Below are 21837 nucleotides of genomic sequence, written 5' to 3'. Positions count from 1 at the left end.
AGAATCCTTGGTCTTTTATGTCTAACATAGTAACACGCTGTTTTATCCTCTTTTATCCAGGCAATACATGTCAAACGGATATGTAAAGGAAAAGAGAGTATAACGTCGGTGCAGTTCCGTCCCATGTGCTGTGGTCTTTTTCCGTCCAGGGAAGGGTCACCCTGCCTTGTATTGTCAGCAATGTGTTATAATAAACTGATTTTTTTTTGTTTCTTTTTTAATTTAACTACTGTATTATCAGAGCCTCAACATAACTCACCTCAAAACCTCAAGTATTTAATGTATTATTGATGATTAACACCTACTTATTGTTTTAAAAGGTACCGTTGATGCTGAATCTAACAATGTTCAAACATTTCTTAAATATAACAAAAGCTAAAAGAACAAGTGTTCTGTGAATTTTATACCCGTGACTATGACCATTTTTATGTATGTTATATAAGGTCTGACAATGTGGCATGACATCTACTCAGTAACAAATAAGTATGTTTTTAGTTTGTGGGCCACGTTCACATACAATAGGGATTGAGCCATCTTGAGTGTAAGGGTATGTTCACACGCTTAGCAAAAAACTTCTGAAAATACGGAGCTTTTTTTCAGAGAGAGCAGCCTCTGATTTTCAGGCGTTTTTGAGGAGTTTTTTGAGGCTTTTTCATAGTGTTCAATGGAAAATCAGCTCCAAAAAAAACCCTCAAGAAGTGACAGGCTACTTCTTTCTACGGAGTGTCTTTTTATGCTCCGTTTTTTTAAAACAGCGGTGTAAAAAGACGCCCCATATGAACTAAATGCTGTTTTTATCCTTGATTTCAATGGGCAGATTTTTGTAGGCGTTCAGCTTCCGTTTTTTCAGGCGGTTTTCGAGGCGTAAACGCCCCGAAATACACCTGAAAACACTGCGTGTGAACATACCGTCAAAAATATAAACATATCAAATCAAATATACTTTTAAATACCATGGGGAAAATATTAAACATATTTACAATTTACATCCAGTTAATATTAGGCTTCCTCCAAAACGCCAGCATTTATTAAAATGTAACAGCATTTTTTTTTCTGGAGTTTTTTTTGTATAGTTTTTTGGTGCGGTTTTTTGTTTTGTGTAATTTTGTACATGCTTTTTTTTTCCTGGCGTTTTTCAAGTCCTAAAGAGAAGCCTATGGGCCAAAAATGCCAGGAAAAAGGCTACACCCAGAGTATACTGCACTTTGAAAAAACCCACTGACCACAAAAATGCCACAAAACGCTACAAAGCAAAATGCAGTGTGTGCAGTGCATTTTATGCTATGAAAAAGTATTTGCCCCGTACCCAATTTCTCCAATTTTTCTAATTTGTCACATTTAAATGTTTCAGATTATCCAACATGCAGTATTCAAATGATCATCCCCTTTTTGGAGGATAAAGATTTATTCAAAAACGATATAACCCTTGTAAAAAAAAGTATTTGCCCACCTAAACCCAATAACTGGTTGTGGCACCCTTGGCAGTAGCAACTACAATTAAATGTTTGCGATAACTTGTGATGAGTCTTTTACATCGCTGTGGAGGCATTCTGGCCCACTCTTCTTTACAGAATTGTTTTATTTCGGCTACATTGGATGGTTTTCGAGCATGAAGTGCCCATTTAAGGTCTTTTCACAAGAATTAAGTCAGGACTCTCCAAGACCATAATTTTGTTTCTTTTGAGACATTTCGAGATGGACTTGCTTGTGTGCTCTGGTTTATTGTCCTGCTGCATAACCCAACTGCGCTTGAGCTTTAGGTCACAAACTGTCGGGTAGACATCATCCTTCAGGAATTTGAGGTTCCATCAATTATGACAAGTCCTCCAGGTCCTGCAGAAATAAAGCAGCCCCAGACCATCACACTACCACCACCATGCTTGACTGTTAGTATGACGTTCTCATGGTAGAATACGTTGTTAGCTTTAAACTAAATGTAAGGAGACCCATGTCTTCTAAAAAGTTCCACCTTTGACTTATCAGTCCACAGAGTTTTATCCCAAGAGTCTTGGGGGTCATCTAGATGTTTTTGGGGAATTCGAGACAAGCCTTTATGTTCCTTTTGGTCAGCAGTGGTTTGTGCCTTGCAACTCTCCCATTGATGATGTTTAATTCCCAGTGTCGTTCTTATTGTGGAATCATGTACATATACCTTAACTGAGGCAAATGAGGCCTGAGGTTCTTTAGATGTTCATCTGGTTTCTTTTGTGACCTCTTGAATGAGTAGTCGATGTGCTCTTGGTGAAATTTTGGCATGCCAGCCACACCTGGGAAATTTCACTGCTGTTTCAAGTTTTCTCCATTTGTGGTTCACTGGAGTCCCAGAGCATTAGAAATGGCTTTGTAATCCTTTCCAGACTGGTAGATTTTAATGACGTTGTTTGGCATCAGTATTTAAATCTCTTTAGAATGTGGCATCATGTGCTGCTTTTTGATACCTCCTAGCCTGCTTTACATTACCAGACAGGTTCAATTTAAGTGGTGGTTAGATTCAACTGGTCTGGCAGTAATATTGCCTGGGTGTGGCTAGTGAAATTAAGCCCAATTGTCAATTGCATTTTGTTAACTGGTTGATTTAGTAGCTAAAGTGGCAATTACTTTTTCACATAGGGCCAGCTAGGGCTGAACAGCATTTGTTTGTTTTTTTTAATACTGAAATCATCATTTAAAAACAGCATTTTGTGTTTACTTGGGTTATCTTTGTCTAATAATAAAAGTAGTTTGGTGATCTAAACCATTCAAGTATGAAAAATATGCCAAAATAGTAGAAATTGGGAAAGGGCAAAAACTTTTTCACATCACTGTATGGACTTTAATGTAATATCTGAGCACCCAAAAAAAAAAACGCTGTTTAAAACACACCAAAACTCTGAGAAACGCAGCAAAACGCTGTGTGTGAATCCAGCCTTAAGAAAAGAACCAAACAGAAAATTGCAATATAAAAAATACCAATATTATCCTGAGAGCAAAATAAACGAAACCCGCTTATCTTGAGACGTAAATGTAACAAGACTGTTTTGTTTTTTTAGCACTGTCTCTCTCTGCTTCATCTAATCTCCCCCTTAATGTATATTCACGTACATGGTACAGGGTCCCTTTCCCGCATTCCAACATAATCAAGGGGGCACAGAAGCTGTACCCGTGTGGTCACCGCAGGAGCACTGATGGCAGTGCCACGGTTAATAGCGGCGGTGGCATTTAAGTGGTTTGGCAGAGGGAGAGGGCTACCCCTGCCACCCAACATGATGGCCACAGATTGGTTTCCATGGCAGGTGGTGGCCTAACAAAGGACTTCCATGATTGTATGCCCATTAGGCCGTGCCAGAAGCATAAAACATTAATTTAATAATAAAGCTGGTGGCACCTTTTGTGGCTTTTTTTGTGGAGTGTTTTTCCGTAGGCCCAAAGACACTACAGCCAGATGTTACTTTAACCCCTTAAAGAGGCTCTGTCACCACATTATAAGTGTCATATCTCCTATATAAGGAGATCGGCACTATAATGTAGGTGACAGTAATGCTTTTTATTTAGAAAAACGATCTATTTGAAACCACTTTATGAGCGATTTTTAGCTTTATGCTAATGAGTTTCTTAATGCCCAAGTGGGCGTGTTTTTACTTTAGACCAAGTGGGCATTGTACAGAGTGTATGACGCTGACCAATCAGCGTCATGCACTTCTCTCCATTCATTTACACTACACTAGCGATATAGTTATATCGTTATGTGCAGCTACATACACAAACACTAACATTACTGCAGTGTCCTGATAATGAATATACATCACTACCAGCCTGGACGTGATGTTTATTCAGAATCCTGACACTTCTGAATCTTTTCTGTGAGATTCCAGCAAGGCAAGCTGTAAAAAATTTGTGAAAAATAGGAAAATTTACCGAAAATGTGAAAAAATTATTTCTACTTTAAGTTGGTATAGTTTTTTGAACATTCTTTTATTTTTCTAGGATGTTACAAGGCTTAGAACATAAGCAGCAATTTCTCATATTTTCAAGTAAATTTCACAAGTTTTTTTTAGGTACAAATTTAAGTTCTGAAGTGGGACTTTGAGGGGCCTATATATTAGTAACCCCCATAAAATACCATTTCAAAAACTGGACCCCCCAAAGTATTCAAAACAGCACTTAGAAAGTTTCTTAACCCTTTAGGCGTTTTACAGGAATTAAAGCAAAGTACAAATTAAATTTTCAAATCTCATTTTTCTCGCAGAAATTCAATTTTAATCAATTTTTTTTTCTGCAACACAGAAGGTTTTACCGGATAAACACAACTCAATATTTATTGCCCAGATTCTGCAGTTTTTAGAAATGTCCCACATGTGGCCCAAGAGTTCTACTGGGCTAAAACACAGGCCTCAGAAACAATGGAGCACCTAGTGGATTTTGGGGCCTTTTTTATATTAGAATAAATTTTAGGAACCATGCAAGGTTTAAAGAAGTGCCAAAGCATAGAAAACAACCCCAAAAAGAACCCATTTTGCAAACTGCACCCCTCAAGGAATTCATTTATGTGTGTTGTGACCATTTTAACCCCACAGTTTTTTCACAGAACTTGTTTTAATTAGGCTGTGAAATAAAAAAAATATGTTTTTTTATGTAGTTTTTGCTTACATTTTTTTATTTTCCAAAGGAATAAAATACCCTATTTAGTTGCACAATTTCTCCTGAGTGAGGCAATACCCCATTTGTGGTGATAAACTTGAGTTTGGGCCCTTGAGAGGGCTCAGAAGGGAAGGAGCGCTATGTGTTCTCTGGAGTCCAAATTTTGCTTGATTCATTTTCGGGTGTAACCTTGCATTTTCAAAGCCCTAGAGGTATCAGAAAAATGGAAAACCACCAGAAGTGACCCCATTTTTGAAACTACACCACTTAATGCATTTATTAAGGGGTGCAGTGTGTAGTTTGACCCAAAAGGTATTTTTTAATAGAAAATAATTGCCAGTGGATTTTCCACTGATATGCCATTTTAGTGCACAATATGTTGTGCGCAGCTTGTGCCACTAAAGACAAATATCTCATAAACTGTTAAACGGGTTGTCCCTGGTATGGCAATGTCATATACGTGAACGTAAACTGCTGTTTGGGCATGCTGTAGCGCTCAGAAGGGAGGGAGCACCACTTGGCTTTTGGAGCGCAGATTTTGCTTGGTAGTAGTTTTGTTTGGGGTTTTACTGGTGTTTCAGTTTATACTGTGGGGGCATATGTAAGCTGTGCGGAGTACATTAGGGTATATGTAAGCTGTGTGGAGTACATCAGGGTACATGTAAGCTGGGGGGAGTACATCAGGGTATATGAAAGCTGTGCGGAGTACATCAGGGAATATTAAGAGGATAACATAAATCGGTAAATAAATAATAATCCGCAGATATGTGGCCAGTGTCGCACTGATAAATGGTGCCAGATCTTATCCTGTTTTGGAACACATTGTGCACCTTTTGCGTTGCCATATTTTTTCCACCTGAGATGTGTGAGGGCTTGTTTTTTGTGAGACAATCTTTAGTTTTCAATGGTACCAATTTGGGGTACATGCGACTTTTTGATCAGTTTTTATTAAAGTTTTTTAAAAAGCGTTTTGACTAGAAAACAGCAATTCTACTACAGGTTTTTATTCATTTTTTTTACAGCGTTCACCGTGCCCTATAAATGACCTATGTACTTTATTGTGCGGGTCGATACGATTACCGCGATAAAAAATGTATATCTTTTTTTATGATTTATGGCGTTTGCACAATAAAATATGTATATATATATTTTTTAATCATTTACTTTTTATGATGCCATACTCTAAGAGCCATAACGTTTTTATTCTTCCATAAAGAAAACTGTGTGAGGGCTTGTTTTATGCGGAACAAACTGTAGCTTTGATTAGTACCATTTTTGGGTACATTCAACTTTTTGATCTCTTTTCATTCAATTTTTTGGGAGGTGAAGTGACCCTTTCCAGACTGGTGGTTTTTTATCTAAAAAAATTACGGCGTTCACTGTAATAAATAACAAACTACATAAATAAATAACAAAACACTTTTATAGTTCAGGCCGTTACGGACATGGCGATACTAATTATATATAGTTTATTTATTTAAAACATTTTTTAATAATAAGGTACTTGATAAGGGAAAAAGGGCGATTTTTACTTTTATTACTTTGAAAATGTTATTTTTCTACTACTTTTTTTTGTCCCACTAGGGGACTTGAAGGCATGAAGCCATGATCGCTATTCTAATACACTGCACTACATGCATAGTACCTACTAGGCTTCCTTAGATGGCAGACCCGGGGGCCATTGTTAGGCCTCCGGTTGCCATAGTAACCATCGGCAGCCCACGATCACATTGCGGGGCCGTCGATGGTGTTCTAACTCCTTAGAAGCCACGATTGCTATAGAACGCGGCTTCTAAAGGGTTAATCGGCGGGGTCCACCTAGATCGGTCACATTGAGCTGTGATAGTCTGCTGTCAGAAACAGCAGTTATCACAGCTCATGAACACGTTGGAGGGAAACTTGTGCTGTATTTTCCCCATGACATAATATTACCTCACTGAGCGTGAACAACACGCTCAGCATGACGGAATATTACGTCAAGGAGCGGGAAGGGGTTAATGCCTATAGTAAAATATGAGAGAGCCTACATACACTGCATTTTGGATTGCAGCATTTTAGGGCTCACTGGCCTTTTACTTTTAGAACGCAACAGAAAAAAAACATGAAAAGCGCTTGAGTGTTTAAAAACGCTAAATAAATTGTGTGTAAAAAGCTTGACTATTTAGACATCATATTCATGGCATTCTTGCATTATAAAGCTGTCTGTCCAGATATCTTTTAAAATGAAAAATTGAGTTTCACTATAAGGCTGGGTTCACACGTGGCGGAATTTCACTTAAATTCCGCTGCGGACACTCCGCAGCGTTAATCCGCAGCGGAGCCTTTTGTCCATTGACTTCCACTTTAATTTAGCAGTGTTCGTTTAGACGATGCGTAAAATTCCGCTGCGGAGCGTAGGCTGCGGAGCGGTATTTGGTGTCCGCAGCATGCTCTGTCTGTTGCGGAGCAGTGGCGGACTCATGGCGGAATTTCTCCATTGACTTCAATGGAGATTCTAATTTCCGCAATGAAGTCCGCAGCTGTCATGCACATGTTATGTGTGCTGCGGATGCGTTTTGCTTTTTTAACTTGACATTTCTTCATTCTGGCTGGACCTATGTATTTCTAGGTCTACAGCCAGACTGAGGAAGTCAATGGGGCTCCCGTAATGACGGGAGCGTTGCTAGGAGACGTCAGTAAATAGTCACTGTCCAGGGTGCTGAAAGAGTTAAGCGATCGGCAGTAACTGTTTCTGCACCCGGGACAGTGACTACCGATCCCAATATACAGCAACCTTTAAAAAAATAGAAGTTCATATTTACCGAGAACTCCCTGCTTCTGTCTCCAGTCCGGCCTCCCAGGATGACGTTTCAGTCTAAGTGACGGCTGCAGCCAATCACAGGCCAATAACAGGCTAATAACAGGCTGCAGCGGTCACATGGACTGCCGCGTCATCCAGGGAGGTCGGGCTGGATGCCGAGGGAGGGACGCGTCACCAAGACAACGGCCGGTAATTATGAATTTCTTTGAATTTCACAAGGGAAAGTGCTGTCCCTTCTCTCTATCCTGCACTGATAGGGAGAAGGGAAGTACTTTTACCGCAGTCCGCAGCAGCTAGTCCGCATCAATTTACTGCACATTTTGTGCAGATCCGCAGCAGAATCTGCAACGCAGATTCTGTGCGGCATTGATGCGGACAGTTGCGGAGGAAATCCGCCACGTGTGGTCATGCCCTAAAGTGGACACCCATTATAGATACTAATGGGTGTAACCTCATGTAAAACCATTGGAAGGGAACACATAGGTTAAGTGAACATGTAGTGAAAAATACTGCGGAATCTCCCTGCAGAAATTTGGCAGGTTATTTCAGTAGCAACAAAGCAAGTGATATTTGAACAAATCTTATCCACACACTGTGAAAAATTTAGCAGAAAAGACTTGCGAAAACTGACCAGTGGTGCGAATTCTCCTTTTCATGTCAATGCAATTGACAATTCTCGTTTTCATGTCGTGCGAAAATGCTGCAGAATTTCTGAACTGACATACCAGACGGAAATTCAGCAGTATTTACGCTGCGTCAACTTTTTGTTGTTGTGTCAAGATCTTGTGTCAAGATTTTTTACAGAAATTTGAGCGACTAAACTATTCTGTATGGGGCGTGCAGAAATCCATATGCCTCATTCAGAAACAACTTAATTCAGATGAATAGAACTGATTTTAAGTTGCTGAAATCTGAAAACTCCTATCCAGGAATATACACAAATAGAACATTTCCAAAAGCAAAAATAGAAAAAAGAAAGGATTTCTAGGATATACTCAGCACTCAGAGTTAGAAAATGTATACAAATGTATTAGTTAATCTATAAAAAAACAAAACAACATTAATTCCAATGCAATTGCCCTCTTATGTCACAATAGAACAATAGTTCATAATTACACTAAAAGACATCTAATTTCCATGACCAGGTTGTCACGGCGCGTGGTGTGGACCCACTGGGCCGTACCGCGTAGCGGGATAGCAGCTGGCCAAACAGGTACAGTACAAAGTCTATAGTCCAGAAAGGGTACCTGAGGCAATGTAGACAGTAGTGGTGATTCAGGCTGAGGATAAGGCTCCGGCAGTAGACGGGCACCCGGTGGGGTGTGACACAGTAGATGCAGCGGAAGACACAACTCAACTTCAACTCTAGACGGCACAGTAGCACGGGATACAGGGTACAAGCAGCAGGAACGGGTAAAACTGGGAACTGGAAAACACTAGGAGACCATTTGCAAGACAAACTGTAGGTACACAACAACGCTCAGATGAAGATCAAGAGGGCAGAGTCCGTTTTATAGTCCAGCAGCATTCTGGACGGATTGCAGACTTCCTGCAATTATGCGTGCACTGGCCCTTTAAGGCCGTGCACGCGCGCCCTTCGAGAGACGGTCTCAGATCCAGGAAGTGAATGCCGGCGTCTCACAGGAGGGAGACGCCGCAGAGAGCTCACGTGACCATGGCCGCGTCCTTCGGAGGGTAAGTCAGAACGAAGGGCTACGGCCATAGACGTAACACAGGTTATCTCTTAGAATATAGCAAAATGCAAAACTAGCATTTCCTATCTGGACAACTCTGCGCAAACATAAATATACATTATCAATTCATAAGATGCAAAAAGTTATGGTTGCTTTTTTGTAATAATGATAGCAATAAACTCCTATAGGAAAAAGTCCATCTCTAGAGTCTTATCCTCTTTTACAAGGTTGGATGATCTCAAGAGGCCCGACACTAGGTCATAAGTAGTTCTCCTAGGAGCAATTGCATCAAACTAAGGTTTGCATAATAAAATGGTTGCTGCCATTATTTATTAGACGTGATGAGTCCACCTCAGATAAAGCAAGAACAATTTCCGGATGGTGAATATGGCAATACACCATTTTGTATACAGTGTGTATCAATGACCACTTTATAGCAAATATATTGCAACTTATCTTTTTATATTCAAAGTTTTCTCTCGGGCCCCGTTTGGCTCATCTAGTTTAGTATTCCATTTAGGGGGTTGTAGAGGAGTTGCTACCCTGCTTTAGTTTGTTGCTGGGTCTAAGCGGCAAGCATTTTACTAGGGTAGACAACACTCTTACGTCACTCTTGTCCGTTTGTATAGTTGGTTGCTAATTGGCTGATGAGTTTCATCCCATACAGATTTCCTCAGAGTAATTAAAGGGGTTGTCCAGGTGCAGAAAATTAATGTTATTTTTTTGTATAATTAAAAGTAAAATAATATTCCAGTATACTTTCTGTATTAATTCCTCACGGTTTTCAAGAATTGTGTTTGTTATACAGTAGGAACATTCAATGGACATCGTGCACCTGAACTCCAGGGACAGGTAAGACAGAGGCGACGATAGGTTCTCCTGCACCCGGGGCAAAGATCCAGTTTGTCCCCCCAACTTCTTTCCCGACATCTCCTTCTCCCTCGCCATGTTTGCTTTCTCTTCCAATCAATGAGGTGTAATTGTTTTTTTACATTTCTACATTTTTTACAATATAGTTATAGATGGATAGATAGATACTGCCATACACCCTCTTGTAGATAGTGCCACATACACCCTTGTAGCTAGTGCCACACACCCCCTTGTAGCTAGTGCCAAACTCACCTCCCTGTAGATAGTGCCACACACCCCCTTTGTACATAGAGAGTTGCCGACGCACTAGCTGGGGATTCCTCTCCTGGAGGTGCAGAATCCCTTTACCTCTAGGTGCGAAATCCCCGGCTAGAGCATCATCAGCGCTGTGGCCGGTTATTCGGCTGGAGAACCCCTGACTTCACTGTCCATATATGGACAGTAATGTCAGGGTCTCCCTCTATGAACAGAATCCCCGGCCAGAGTGTCGGCAACGCTCTGGTCAGGGATTCCGCTCCAGGAGGAGTAAATGGCAGAGCTGGGTAATTATAGTGCTGGGTAATGCCAACATTTGCTTTCTCTCCACATCCCCTTTTCATAACACTTGTGCCGGTTTTCCCCCACCTTGTTTGCTAATATTGCAGTGCCTATGACTTCAACACCCAATAGCAAAGAGGATAGGACCAACCTTGACTGAGAAAAAACAGTGTAGAGACTTGGAGGAAATGCTCTGTAAATGTATTGCAATACACCACACGCTCCTTTATTTAATGCTTCTATTCATTTATTTATTAAATGTATATACTTGATACAATAACAACATATTAGCTCCAAATAGCTACAAATTGATGCAAAAATTAAAAAATACCCAGGTACTACGCAACATGTCATAACCACATTGCCAGAATACTACTGGTGCATTAGAATGGTAGTTACTTTTTAACCAGCCTCATCGACACAGCTAGTTTACCAATGTAAAATATATATTAAGCAATTAAAAAGGTATATAATTCACTAATTTCTAAAATGACTTTGACACTCTATTTAGGGACAGTTCAAGGTATATGTAGGGAGACTATGATTGAAAATGTGTTTGGTGTTTGAAATGCGTAAGCCGAGTTTCTGGATGATCAATTTTTTTGTTATATGTATGTAGGTCCATGTGTGAAAGCAGGAGAGGGACAGGCTGGGGTTTCAGAATTTCTCTACTCTCGGTCCCTGAAGTTCACCATGGTAGACAATCATTTAGCTGACAACTATCTGCACTGATTCAGCCAGTAATTTGCACATATGACTAAGCTAAGCAAATTTTATGTCTGGATCATTACACCTAGAGCATTATTAGCCACTCGGTGACAGTATCCATTTGGCTGTACAAATAAATTGAAAGGCAGAGCGTTGTTTTTTTTCAATCTTTAAATGTCACCCCCCTTTAATGGCACCCCATGTGGTTGCCTACTCTCCATACCCCTCATCTTGGCCCTGGGCCAGCTGTCTACCCCACCTTTGGTTGACAAGTATAGAGTATGTAGGGTTGTTAGGATACCAGAATTTGAACTTCGATACCGATACTTCCTGTAGTATTGTGAATTTCTATACCAAAACGATACTTTGCCAACAATAAAGAAAAAAACGCACAAAAAAAGTCCTTCCATTTTCTGTTGTGAGGCACATGGTGTTATGAATTTTGAACCTCTATATGTATCATATTAATAGTAATAAACCCAATCATGTACCTCAGTCATAATAGGGTGAACGTGTGAGGTACATGATGGGGTTAATTACTATTAATGTGAGGTACATGGAGGTTCAAAATTCATAACACCATGTGCCTCACATTAATAAGTGACCCCATCATTTCCCTCACATAATGGCGACATTGGGCTTAACCCATTAGGGACACAGCCAATTTTGACCTTAAGGACAGAACAATTATTTTTTTCCACTTTGCATTCTGCACTCATAACTTTTTACGTTTTTTGCTCGACGTAGCTGTATGATTCTTGTTTCATGGTACATTTATGTAACGTCCAATGGGGTTGTGTAACCACAGGGCTACTCCACCACAAAGGATTAGCTGCTGGCCAGACAGGTGTAATAAAGTCACTGGTAGATGGTACCTTGGTGGCAGCTGGGCACAGTCAGATAGCAGGTAGTGGATACAGGCTAGTGCCGGATTACTGGAAGCAGGCTGGTGCCGGATTACTGGAAGCAGGCTGGTGCCGGGTTACTGGAAGCAGGCCACAGAGCACAGGATACCAGACTGGTCACGGATACAGGATGCAGGATACAGGACTGGTCACGGACACAGGACTCCGGATACAGGAACCTTCACAGGCTAAAAGTTAGTACAACATTGCTCAGGCACTTGAAAGATGCTGAAGGTGCCTTAAGTAGTCCCTGGAAGCAGCTGGGATGGTTGGGTAAATTTTTAATTTTGCGCGCACTGGCACTTTATGAGGCACGCGCACTAGGAATCCGGCGGCCATAAACCGCCGATGACAGTACGTCGACAGGCTTGTGGTGGCAGAGGCCGCTGAGGAAGGTACGAAACCCGGTGGCGGGGACCGCTGTCCGATGCGGTGCCCGCTGCCAGCATTACAGTACCCCCCTGCATCAAAATTTTATTTTGAGCACACTTGGTACAAGCGGTGATATAGTCCATAACATCTTTGGGCAACGTGGGCCACCAATAGTAGCGAGAGATGAAGTCCCGAGTCTTACGAATGGCCTGCCAACTTGGAGTTATGACCCCAGACAAGAATTTCCTTCCTGTAAATTGGGTGACCAAAAATTTTTCCCAGGGCAAATGTCTTTGATCTGTAGAGGGTTAACAGGAATAATATACGAAGAGTCATTAATATGTTAAGGATCCTCTTCTAGGTCATCTGTCTCAAACTAACAAGACAGTGCATGAGCCTTGACATTTTTGTCAGCAGGACGGAAATGGAGTTGGAATTTGAATCTGACAAAAAGAAGTGACCATCTAGCTTCACGTGGATTCAGACGTTGTGCATACTGTAAATAAGTGAGATTCTAGTGATCAGTGTAGGTAACAATTGGGTGAGCACAATCCTCTAGCAAATGCCTCCACACTTCTAAGGCCAATTCGATGGCACGTAGCTCAGGGTCTCCAATGGAATAGTTCCTTTCTGCTGCGGAGAAGAGTTTTGAGAAGAAGCCACAAGAGACAGCTTTACCCTTGGAGTTTTTTTTTTTAAAACAGAAGTCCTCCGGCACCAATGGAAGAGGCGTCAACCTCCAACGAGAACTTTCGAGAAACATCAGAATGGTGAAGAACAGAGGCAGAAGTGAAGGCCCACTTGAGATTAGTGAATGCAGATTCTACTTCAGGGGTTCAATCTTTAGCACCCCTTTTTGGAAAGAGCAGAGATAGGAACGGTAAGTAATGAGAAGTTTGGGATGAACGGGCGATAGAAATTTGCAAAGCCCAAAAATCTTTGTATGGCATGAAGACCTTGAGGACAAGGCCAATCTAAGATGGGTTTTAGTTTTTCCGGATCGATCTGGAGTCCATGATCAAAAACGATATACCTCAGAAAGGGCAAGGATTTATTTTCGAGTGCACACTTTTCTAATTTGGCGTAGAGATCATTTCCCCTTAACTGCGACAGGACTTGGCGAACATGCTTCCGGTGAGTAGTCAGATCTGGTAAATAGATCAAGATATCGTCGAGATACACCACCACACAGACATACAGTAGATCCTGGAATATGTTTTTCACAAATTCCTGAAACAGCTGGAGCATTACTCAGTACAAAGGGCATCACAAGATATTTGTAGTGACCATCTCTGGCGTTGAATGTGGTTTTCCACTTGTCACCTACGAATCAAGTTATAAGCCCCGCGTAGATCCAGCTTTGTAAAAATCTTGGCCCCACATATTCTGTCGAATAGTTTAGAGATCAGCGGTAAGGGGTACTTGTTCTTGACAGTGATTTGGATCAAACCACAATAATCGATCACAAGGCTGAAGGAATCCATCTTTTTTTCTCGACAAAAAAGAAAACGGCTCCAGCAGGAGAAGTTGACTTTCTAATGAACCCCCTCTCAAGGTTCTTCTTGACATGTGCCGACATGGCTTGGGTCTAAGGCAGAGAGAGAGAGGATATATCTGTCCTCGAGGGAGGAGGTGAAGCCCCAGGGAGAAACTTGACTGGATTGGACCGCGCCGTGACAGTACGCTCAGGCCATGGACCGTGCTGCTCAATTCTAGGGCCTGTCACCTTCTCAAGCCATGCAGGCTGACCTGCAGGATCTGCAAGCACGACAGGATCAACTTCTTGTGGCAGTAGATTCCATGGCACAGCAGCTTGGGGCGCTAGCTGCTTCTTTCTCTGCTCCTGTTCAAGTTCCTGCGATTGAACCTCTTGCTACACCTCCTGGCAGCTCCAGTTCTGATCCTCGGTTCTCGCTGCCACTGCCACCTCGTTTCCATGGAGATGCAAGCGCGTGCAGGGGATTTCTTAACCAGTGTCATATCCACTTCACCCTGCACGCCAGAGCATTTCCTTCAGACGGAGCCAGGATTGCCTTCATTATCTCCTTACTTGCCGGCAAGACCCTGGCGTGGGCGAACCCAATCTGGGAAAGACAGGGACCTGAGACCCAAGACTTCCAGGGGTTCGTGCAGTTATTTCGTACAATGTTCGAGGAGGCTGGACGTGTCTCGTTGGCAGCCACTGCTCTGCTGAACCTTCGCCAGGGGGACGCCTCAGTGGGCGAGTACACCATCCAGTTCCAGACCCTGGCAGGAGAATTGTCCTGCAACAACGAGGCATTGGTAGCTTCCTTCTGGCATGGCCTATCACCCGAGATCAAGGGCGAACTTGCTGCCCGGGATCTACCATCTACCTTGGACAACCTGATTCTACTTGCTACTCGAGTGGACATAAGGCTCAAGGAAAGATCTCAAGAAGTTCGACAAGAGAGACGGCCTCCTAGACTGGCGCCCAACTTCCAGCAACCCCTCTTGCCTTCTTCTACTGCTCCACCCGAGATCCCTATGCAGGTGGACCGGCTTAAACTGTCAGTCCAGGAGAAGAAGCGCAGGCGCACCTCTAGACTCTGCCTATATTGCGGCCTCGCTGGCCATGTCGTGCGTCTGTGTCCCCAGAAGCTAAAAAAAAACAACGCCTAGGATTGGTTGGGGAGACAACCCTGGGCGATACAGCATTTAATAGAGGTCTCTCCTCCAAACTGTTCATTCCTGTGACCATCGTCGCAGGCGAGAGGCCCCATCCGGTCTCTGCCTATCTGGACTCTGGCTCTGCAGCCAGTTTCATCTGCCAAGACCTTGTAGACCTGCTTCATTTGCCTACTGTTCGGCTGGAAAGGCCTTTGATCATTGCCTCGGTAGATGGACTGCCGCTGCCTGATCCAATCTTGTCCGTGACCAAGCCTCTGAGGCTTCAAGTGGGAGCCCTTAACTCTGAGCTCATCTCGCTGTTTGTCCTGCCCAATGCCGTGTTGCTGGGTTTGCCTTGGCTCCGTCTACACGCCCCACTCCTGGATTGGAACTCCGGAGAAGTTCTCCAGTGAGGTCCTAAGTGTCTCAACCGCTGTATGGGGCATATCCATCTGCCCCAGTCTCCTTTGCATCAGTCATTGGCAGGGTTGCCTCCTTGTTACTCTCTGTTCTCAGATGTCTTCGACAAGAAGGAGCAGAGACGTTGCCACCACATCGAGCATATGATTGTCCTCTCGACTTGGTTTCTGATTCATCACCTCCTTGCGGTAGAGTATACCCTCTCTCCTTACCTGAAACCCAGTCTATGTCGGCCTACATTAAGGAGAATTTGGAAAGGGGCTTCATCTGTAAATCCTCATCCCCGGCCGAAGCCGGGTTTTTCTTTGTCAAGAAAAAAGATGGATCCCTCCGACCATCTCCGACGAGAGCCTCCTCAGTTTCTTCCAGGTATGAAGGTCTGGCTGTCTTCCAGGAATATCCGGCTGAGGGTGTCGTCCTGCAAATTTGCTCCCAGGTTCCTCGGACCCTTCGAGATTCTGCTGCAAATTAACCCTGTGTCTTACAAGCTTTGGCTGCCTCCTACCCTCAAGATCCCTAACTCCTTCCATGTCTCCCTGCTGAAGCCTGTGGTCCTGAACCGCTACTCCAGGACTCCTAGTTCCGCAGTGGCTCCTGGCGGCTCGTCAGGGACTTTCAAAGTAAGGGAGATCCTGGCCACCAAGAAAGTGGGAGGAAGGACGTTTTATTTGGTGGATTGGAGGGTATTTGGTCCAGAAGAGAGGTCTTGGGAGCCAGAGGAGAACATCGATGCTCCTGTCCTCGTGAAGAAGTTTCTCTCCCGCTCTGGCCCCAATAAGAGGGTGTGTAAGAGGGGGGATACTGTAACATCTATGGCTGCGGCCCGTCGTTCTGACTGACCCTCTGACGGCCGCGGCGATGGACATGTGAGTTCTCGGCGGCATCTCTCTCCTGAGAGACGCCGGCACTCACTTCCCCCGCGCGTGCACGGCCTTAAAGGAAATCTGCAATCAGTCCAGAATGCTGCTGGACTATAAAAAGGGCTCTGCCCTCTTGATTATTGCCTGAGCGTTGTTGTGTACCTAAAGTTTGTCTTGCAAATGGTCTCCTAGTGTTTTCCAGTTCCCAGTGTTATCCGTTCCTGCTGCCTGTACCCTGTATCCCGTGCTACCATGCCTCTGTGCCATCTAGATTTGAAGTCGAGTTGTGTCTTCCGCTGCATCTGCTGTGTCACACCCCGCCGGGTGTCTATCTACTGCCGGAGCCTCATCTTCAGCCTGAATCACCGCTACTGTCTACATTGCCTCAGGTACCCTTCCTGGACTATAGACTTTGTATTGTACCTGTTTGGCCAGCTGCTATCCCGCTACGCAGTACAGTCCAGTGGGTCCCCACCCCGCGCTGTGACAGTAACTTCTTTAAAGAGACTCTGTCACCACATTATAAGTGCCCTATCTCCTACATAAGGAGATGGGCGCTGTAATGTAGGTGACAGTAATGCTTTTTATTTAAAAAAACGATATTTTTTCACAAAGTTAGGAGCGATTTAAGTTTATGCTAATGAGCTTTCTTAATGCCCAAGTGGGCGTACTTTTACTTTCGACCAAGTGGGCGTTGTACAGAGGAGTGTATGACGCTGACCAATCAGCATCATGCACTCCTCTCCATTCATTTACACTGCACTAGCGATATAGATATATCGCTATGTGCAGCCTCATACACAAGCCCTAACATTACTACAGTGTCCTGATAATGAATACACATGACCATCCAGCCTGGACGTCATGTGTACTCAGAATCCTGACACTTCTGAATCTTTTTTTGTGAGATTCCGGCAAGTGAAACCAAATCTCGTTTAGCTCCGTGATCTCGCGAGATTTCGTATCCGTTGCTGGAATCTCACAAAAAAGAGTCAGAAGCGTCAGGATTCTGAGTACACATGACGTCCAGGCTGGATTTCATGTGTATTCATTATCAGGACACTGTAGTAATGTTAGGGTTTGTGTATGAGGCTGCACATAGCGATATATCTATATCGCTAGTGCAGTGTAAATGAATGGAGAGGAGTGCATGATGCCGATTGGTCAGCGTCATGCACTCCTCTGTACAATGCCCACTTGGTCGAAAGTAAAAGTACGCCCACTTGGGCATTAAGAAAGCTCATTAGCATAAACTTAAATCGCTCCTAACTTTGTGAAAAAAGATCGTTTTTTTAAATAAAAAGCATTACTGTCACCTACATTACAGCGCCCATCTCCTTATATAGTAGATAGGGCACTTATAATGTGGTGACAGAGTCTCTTTAAATAAATCGGTTATGGCCTGCCAAAAGGAACTAACCAATGGACAATCCCACCAGACATGCATATAAGTACCAATAGAACTGCAGCCTCTCCAAAATTGGCGTAGGGTAACTCGGGTTTAGTTTTACTATATGAGCGGGAGTTAGATACCAACAGAGGATAAGTTTGAAAGCGGTTTCCTTCGATATTTTCTTTACTTCTCTAATGGCACGATACCAATCTTCCAAGGATATAGATATTTGCAAATCATGTTCCCATTTAAGAACGTAAGAAGGTTTGGATACCGTGCATGGATAAATGAACTTTTTATAAAATAAAGAGATAACTCGTAAAGAGGGAATTAATGATGAGTAAAACTGTAAAATGTTAGGTCGAAAAAATCTTTAAATCTCTCGAGGAAGGGTGGAAGGCATGTCGGATCTGCAAGAATTTATAAAAATCCTTCGCATGGAGTGGGTATGTATGGGAAATAAATTCATATGTGGGTAATGAAGAATCTGAAAATAGCTGCCCAACTTTATTTAAACCTGAAGGTACCCAGTTCCGTAGGTAATTTACCTAATTTAGTTAATTCAAGAGTGGGACTGCAAGTATGGAGAAGCGGCCAAACTTTAGTGGTGGCTGCTAAGCGAAGTAATTTGTGGCAGCGGTTATGTAATGGAGGTTTAGTTGGGCTTAATAGTGAAATCAGGGAACATCCTAAGTCAAACTCCACTAAGCTTTAGTCTGGTTCAAAATAGCTGCCATGTAGTATTTCTTAAAATCAGGTATCCCCATACCACCTCTGGTCCACGGATCATAGTAGAGAAGCGAATTCTGGGTTTACGTCCCGCCCATATGAAGTCTGTTAAAATTCTCTGGTGCTTAGAGAAAAACAAATTAATGTATATATATATTATAGGAAACACTGTCAAAACTATCAATAGTGTGTTGCACCTCTTGCAGGGAAGTAACTGGATTTGTTATAGAAAGAATCACATCATCAGCGTACAGACCTATGACATGCGATGAGCTACCAATCAGAATGGCATGTATGTTACGACTAGATCTAATATGTTCTGCAAAAGGTTCCATAACCAAAGCAAACATAATGGGTGAGAGGGGACAACACTGACGGGTAGCATTGGTTATTTGAAATTTGTCAGAAAAGAACCAAGACGTTAATACCCCAGCAGAAGGATTTGAATATAGTGCAAGTATAGCAGATTTTATCATGCCGTGGAATCCATATTTGTCTAAGATTGCGGATAAGTACCCCAAGTTTACCCTGTCAAACCAAGGCTAGAATCAAGGCTAAAAGCAAAGAAGGCGTTCGAGAGAGCTCCACTGACTGAATTAAATTAATAAATCAACGTGTACCATCGGAGGATTGCCGACCAGACACAAATGACCACTTGATCGGGATTAACTAGTTTTGGTAAAATGGTTAGATTTTAAGGTCTGCGTTGAGAAGTGAAATTGGCCTGAAATTTGCTGGGGACGTGGAATCTTTTCCAGGTTCCGGAGGGGTAACTATAGTGGCCGATACCATTTCAGGTGGGAAATTGCCATCCACAGCAGCTTTATTAAAATATTCCATTAATTATGGGGAAATAATATCAGAAAAATGTTTCAAGTACAGATTTGTGAAACCGTCAGGTCCCAATGATTTATACGATTTTAAGGTAGCAATGGCTTTCTCTACTTCTTGTTTGTTTATAGGGGCAGAGATGGAATGTAGTTGAGAAGGACAGATACTCGGGAGATTAATTTCTTCTAAAAAACGGGCAATGTCCCCTACTGAAGGTTTACGTATAGTTGAGTCATCTTGAAGATTATACAAGGAGCTACGGTAAGCTCTAAATTGATCAGCTATAAGACATGGATCAGTTATCTTGTTACCCCGATTGTCCTATACAAATGCTATGCGTGAGTTAGGAGAAGAGTGCTTAATTTGCTTAGCTAGAAAAGCCCTGCTTTATTATTGTTAACATAAAATTGCATTTGAAAACGTTTATAGTGAAAATCATGTTGTGAGGCAAGTAATGCTTGTAGTTTTAATCTAACAGCACGTAAAACAAGATAATAAAGGGGCCATTATGTTCCGTTTTTCCAAAATATGGATAGTTGAAGGCAAGTCTTGAGTCTCTTTAGTACGTTTTTCCTTCACCTGAGCACAGGATTGAATTAGAATGGCACGCATATAAGATTTATGAGCATTCCAGAATACATGGGGGGCTATCAACAGAGAGTTTATTATCAGAAAAATATGAAGTGCGTTCAGTACGTATTTTAGTGGTGTGATCGGGGTGGCTGAGAATAGTGTCATTTAATTTCCACTGAGAGGGGGATGTGGAGGAGAATTGTTTGTGTAACGTAATAAGTATGGGGGCATGGTCAGACCAAATGATAGTGCCTATATACGAGGTACTAGATTGTAATAGGGCTAATTTGTTTAGGAGGAAAAAACAGATACTTGAGTAAGAATTACAAGGGGAGGAAAAAAATGTGTAGTCCCTTTCACTACCGTTTTGGCATCTCCATATATCATAGAAACTCTCATCAGCTATAGAGGACGCCAAAGCACCAGTATGTCTTCTTAGAGTAGAGGAGTCAAGTTCTGGGTCAAGTATTGTATTGAAGTCCCCTCCAATAATTAGAAGACCTTTGCTTTTCCATGTGATCTTGGGTAAAATGGATTTTACAGTGGCGTTTATTCGGGAAGTATACATTGAAAAAAGTATATGTAATATTATTAATATCACATACCAATCCCACATATTTGCCATGAGGGTCCTCTATAAGTTCAGGAAATCCGAAGGCTACGGAGTTCCTTACAGCGATTAAAACACCCGTACGTTTAACCGTACAAGAAGCCATATAAATATGGGGAAAAACCTTATTGTTGAATAAAGGAGTTTTGTGTTTATGGAAGTATGTTTCTTGGATTAATAAAACATCACATTTTAGTGCCTTAGCCTTCCCCCAAAGCATGCTGTGTTTAAAGGGGCTGTTAAGCCCTCTAACATTCAATGAAGCATGAAGCAACTATTAGTACCATCGTGAATTAGTATAGAGAAGCAAATATAATACATGAGTAAGAACATATTAAACAGTAGAACAACTGTAAACAATAAAGTATCTAGTAACACATGGTGCATATTTCGCACCATAGTCTCCAGGGGAGGAAGGAAAAATAAGTTCCTTTAGGAGCTCTATAAAACATATTTGAGAATGAGTGAATCTAACATGAATTATTGTAATAAAAGTCCTTAAGTAGTAGAGCCTGAGAGGGCCACTGTCTTCTATTCCTCTGAAATGGGCATAGGGTGTCTGGGTTTACTCGGAGGAAGAGGGCCATCAGCAGGCGAGATGTTCCATCGTTTAAGAAGTTCCAGACCTTCTTCCACAGATAAGGTGATAGATGAAGAGCCATGATGAGAGATTGAGTGGGGAAAACCCATTTGTATTTAATGTTATGATCTCGTAATGATCTTGTCACTGAAAGGAAGTCTCTGCGTGCCTGCAGAGTGGCCGCTGATAAATCTGGAAACAGGGAGATCAAGTCAAATGGTGACGGAAGAGTTCCCTTTTTACGAGCTTCAAACATTATGAGGTCAATCACATGGTAAAAATGTACTCTAGTTAGAGTATCTCTTGGAGCCTTTTTCCAGAGTCAATCTAGATTTTGGAAGTCTGTGAGCACGGTCTATGGTTAGATCAAGCTCCGAGAGAGATGGGACTAAAGCCAGAAATAAGCGCTTCAGAAAGGTAGGTAGTTCTGAAGACAGTACATCTTTAGGGATTCCCCTTACTTTGATGTTGTTGCGCCCAGGGCCGTATTTGGTGCTGCCATAGGCACTTTAAGTGCTGATGCCCCCGATAAGGCAGATTGATGTGCTGTTTTACCACCCCAATGAATTCAATGGAAAAAACCTGCAACAGAAAACCAGCGATCCTGCAGCATAAATTGATATGCTTGCGGATTAAAAAAACACACCGCAGGTCAATTTTTGAAAGTTTTTTTCAGTGGTTGTTTTTATGCAGAATTTGGATGAGATTTG

The 21837-nt window shown here is 42.3% G+C and overlaps 1 protein-coding gene across 1 annotated transcript in view; it reads left to right on the top strand.

The window, feature by feature from the left end:
* The window catches only part of CERS1 (ceramide synthase 1), a 100424-nt gene extending 95863 nt beyond the window's left edge, over nt 1–4561 (top strand). The window contains exon 7 of the mRNA XM_075825464.1: nt 61–4561. Coding sequence (XP_075681579.1) covers nt 61–103 — 43 coding nt within the window. The 3' untranslated portion in view covers nt 104–4561. The remainder of the gene's footprint in view (nt 1–60) is intronic.
* Nucleotides 4562–21837: the final 17276 nt, after the last annotated feature.

Source organism: Rhinoderma darwinii, chromosome 1 (assembly GCF_050947455.1).
Source record: "Rhinoderma darwinii isolate aRhiDar2 chromosome 1, aRhiDar2.hap1, whole genome shotgun sequence".
Taxonomy (NCBI): domain Eukaryota; kingdom Metazoa; phylum Chordata; class Amphibia; order Anura; family Rhinodermatidae; genus Rhinoderma; species Rhinoderma darwinii.
Note: the sequence above shows the minus strand (reverse complement) of the source record. Positions and strands in the feature narration are given on the sequence as shown.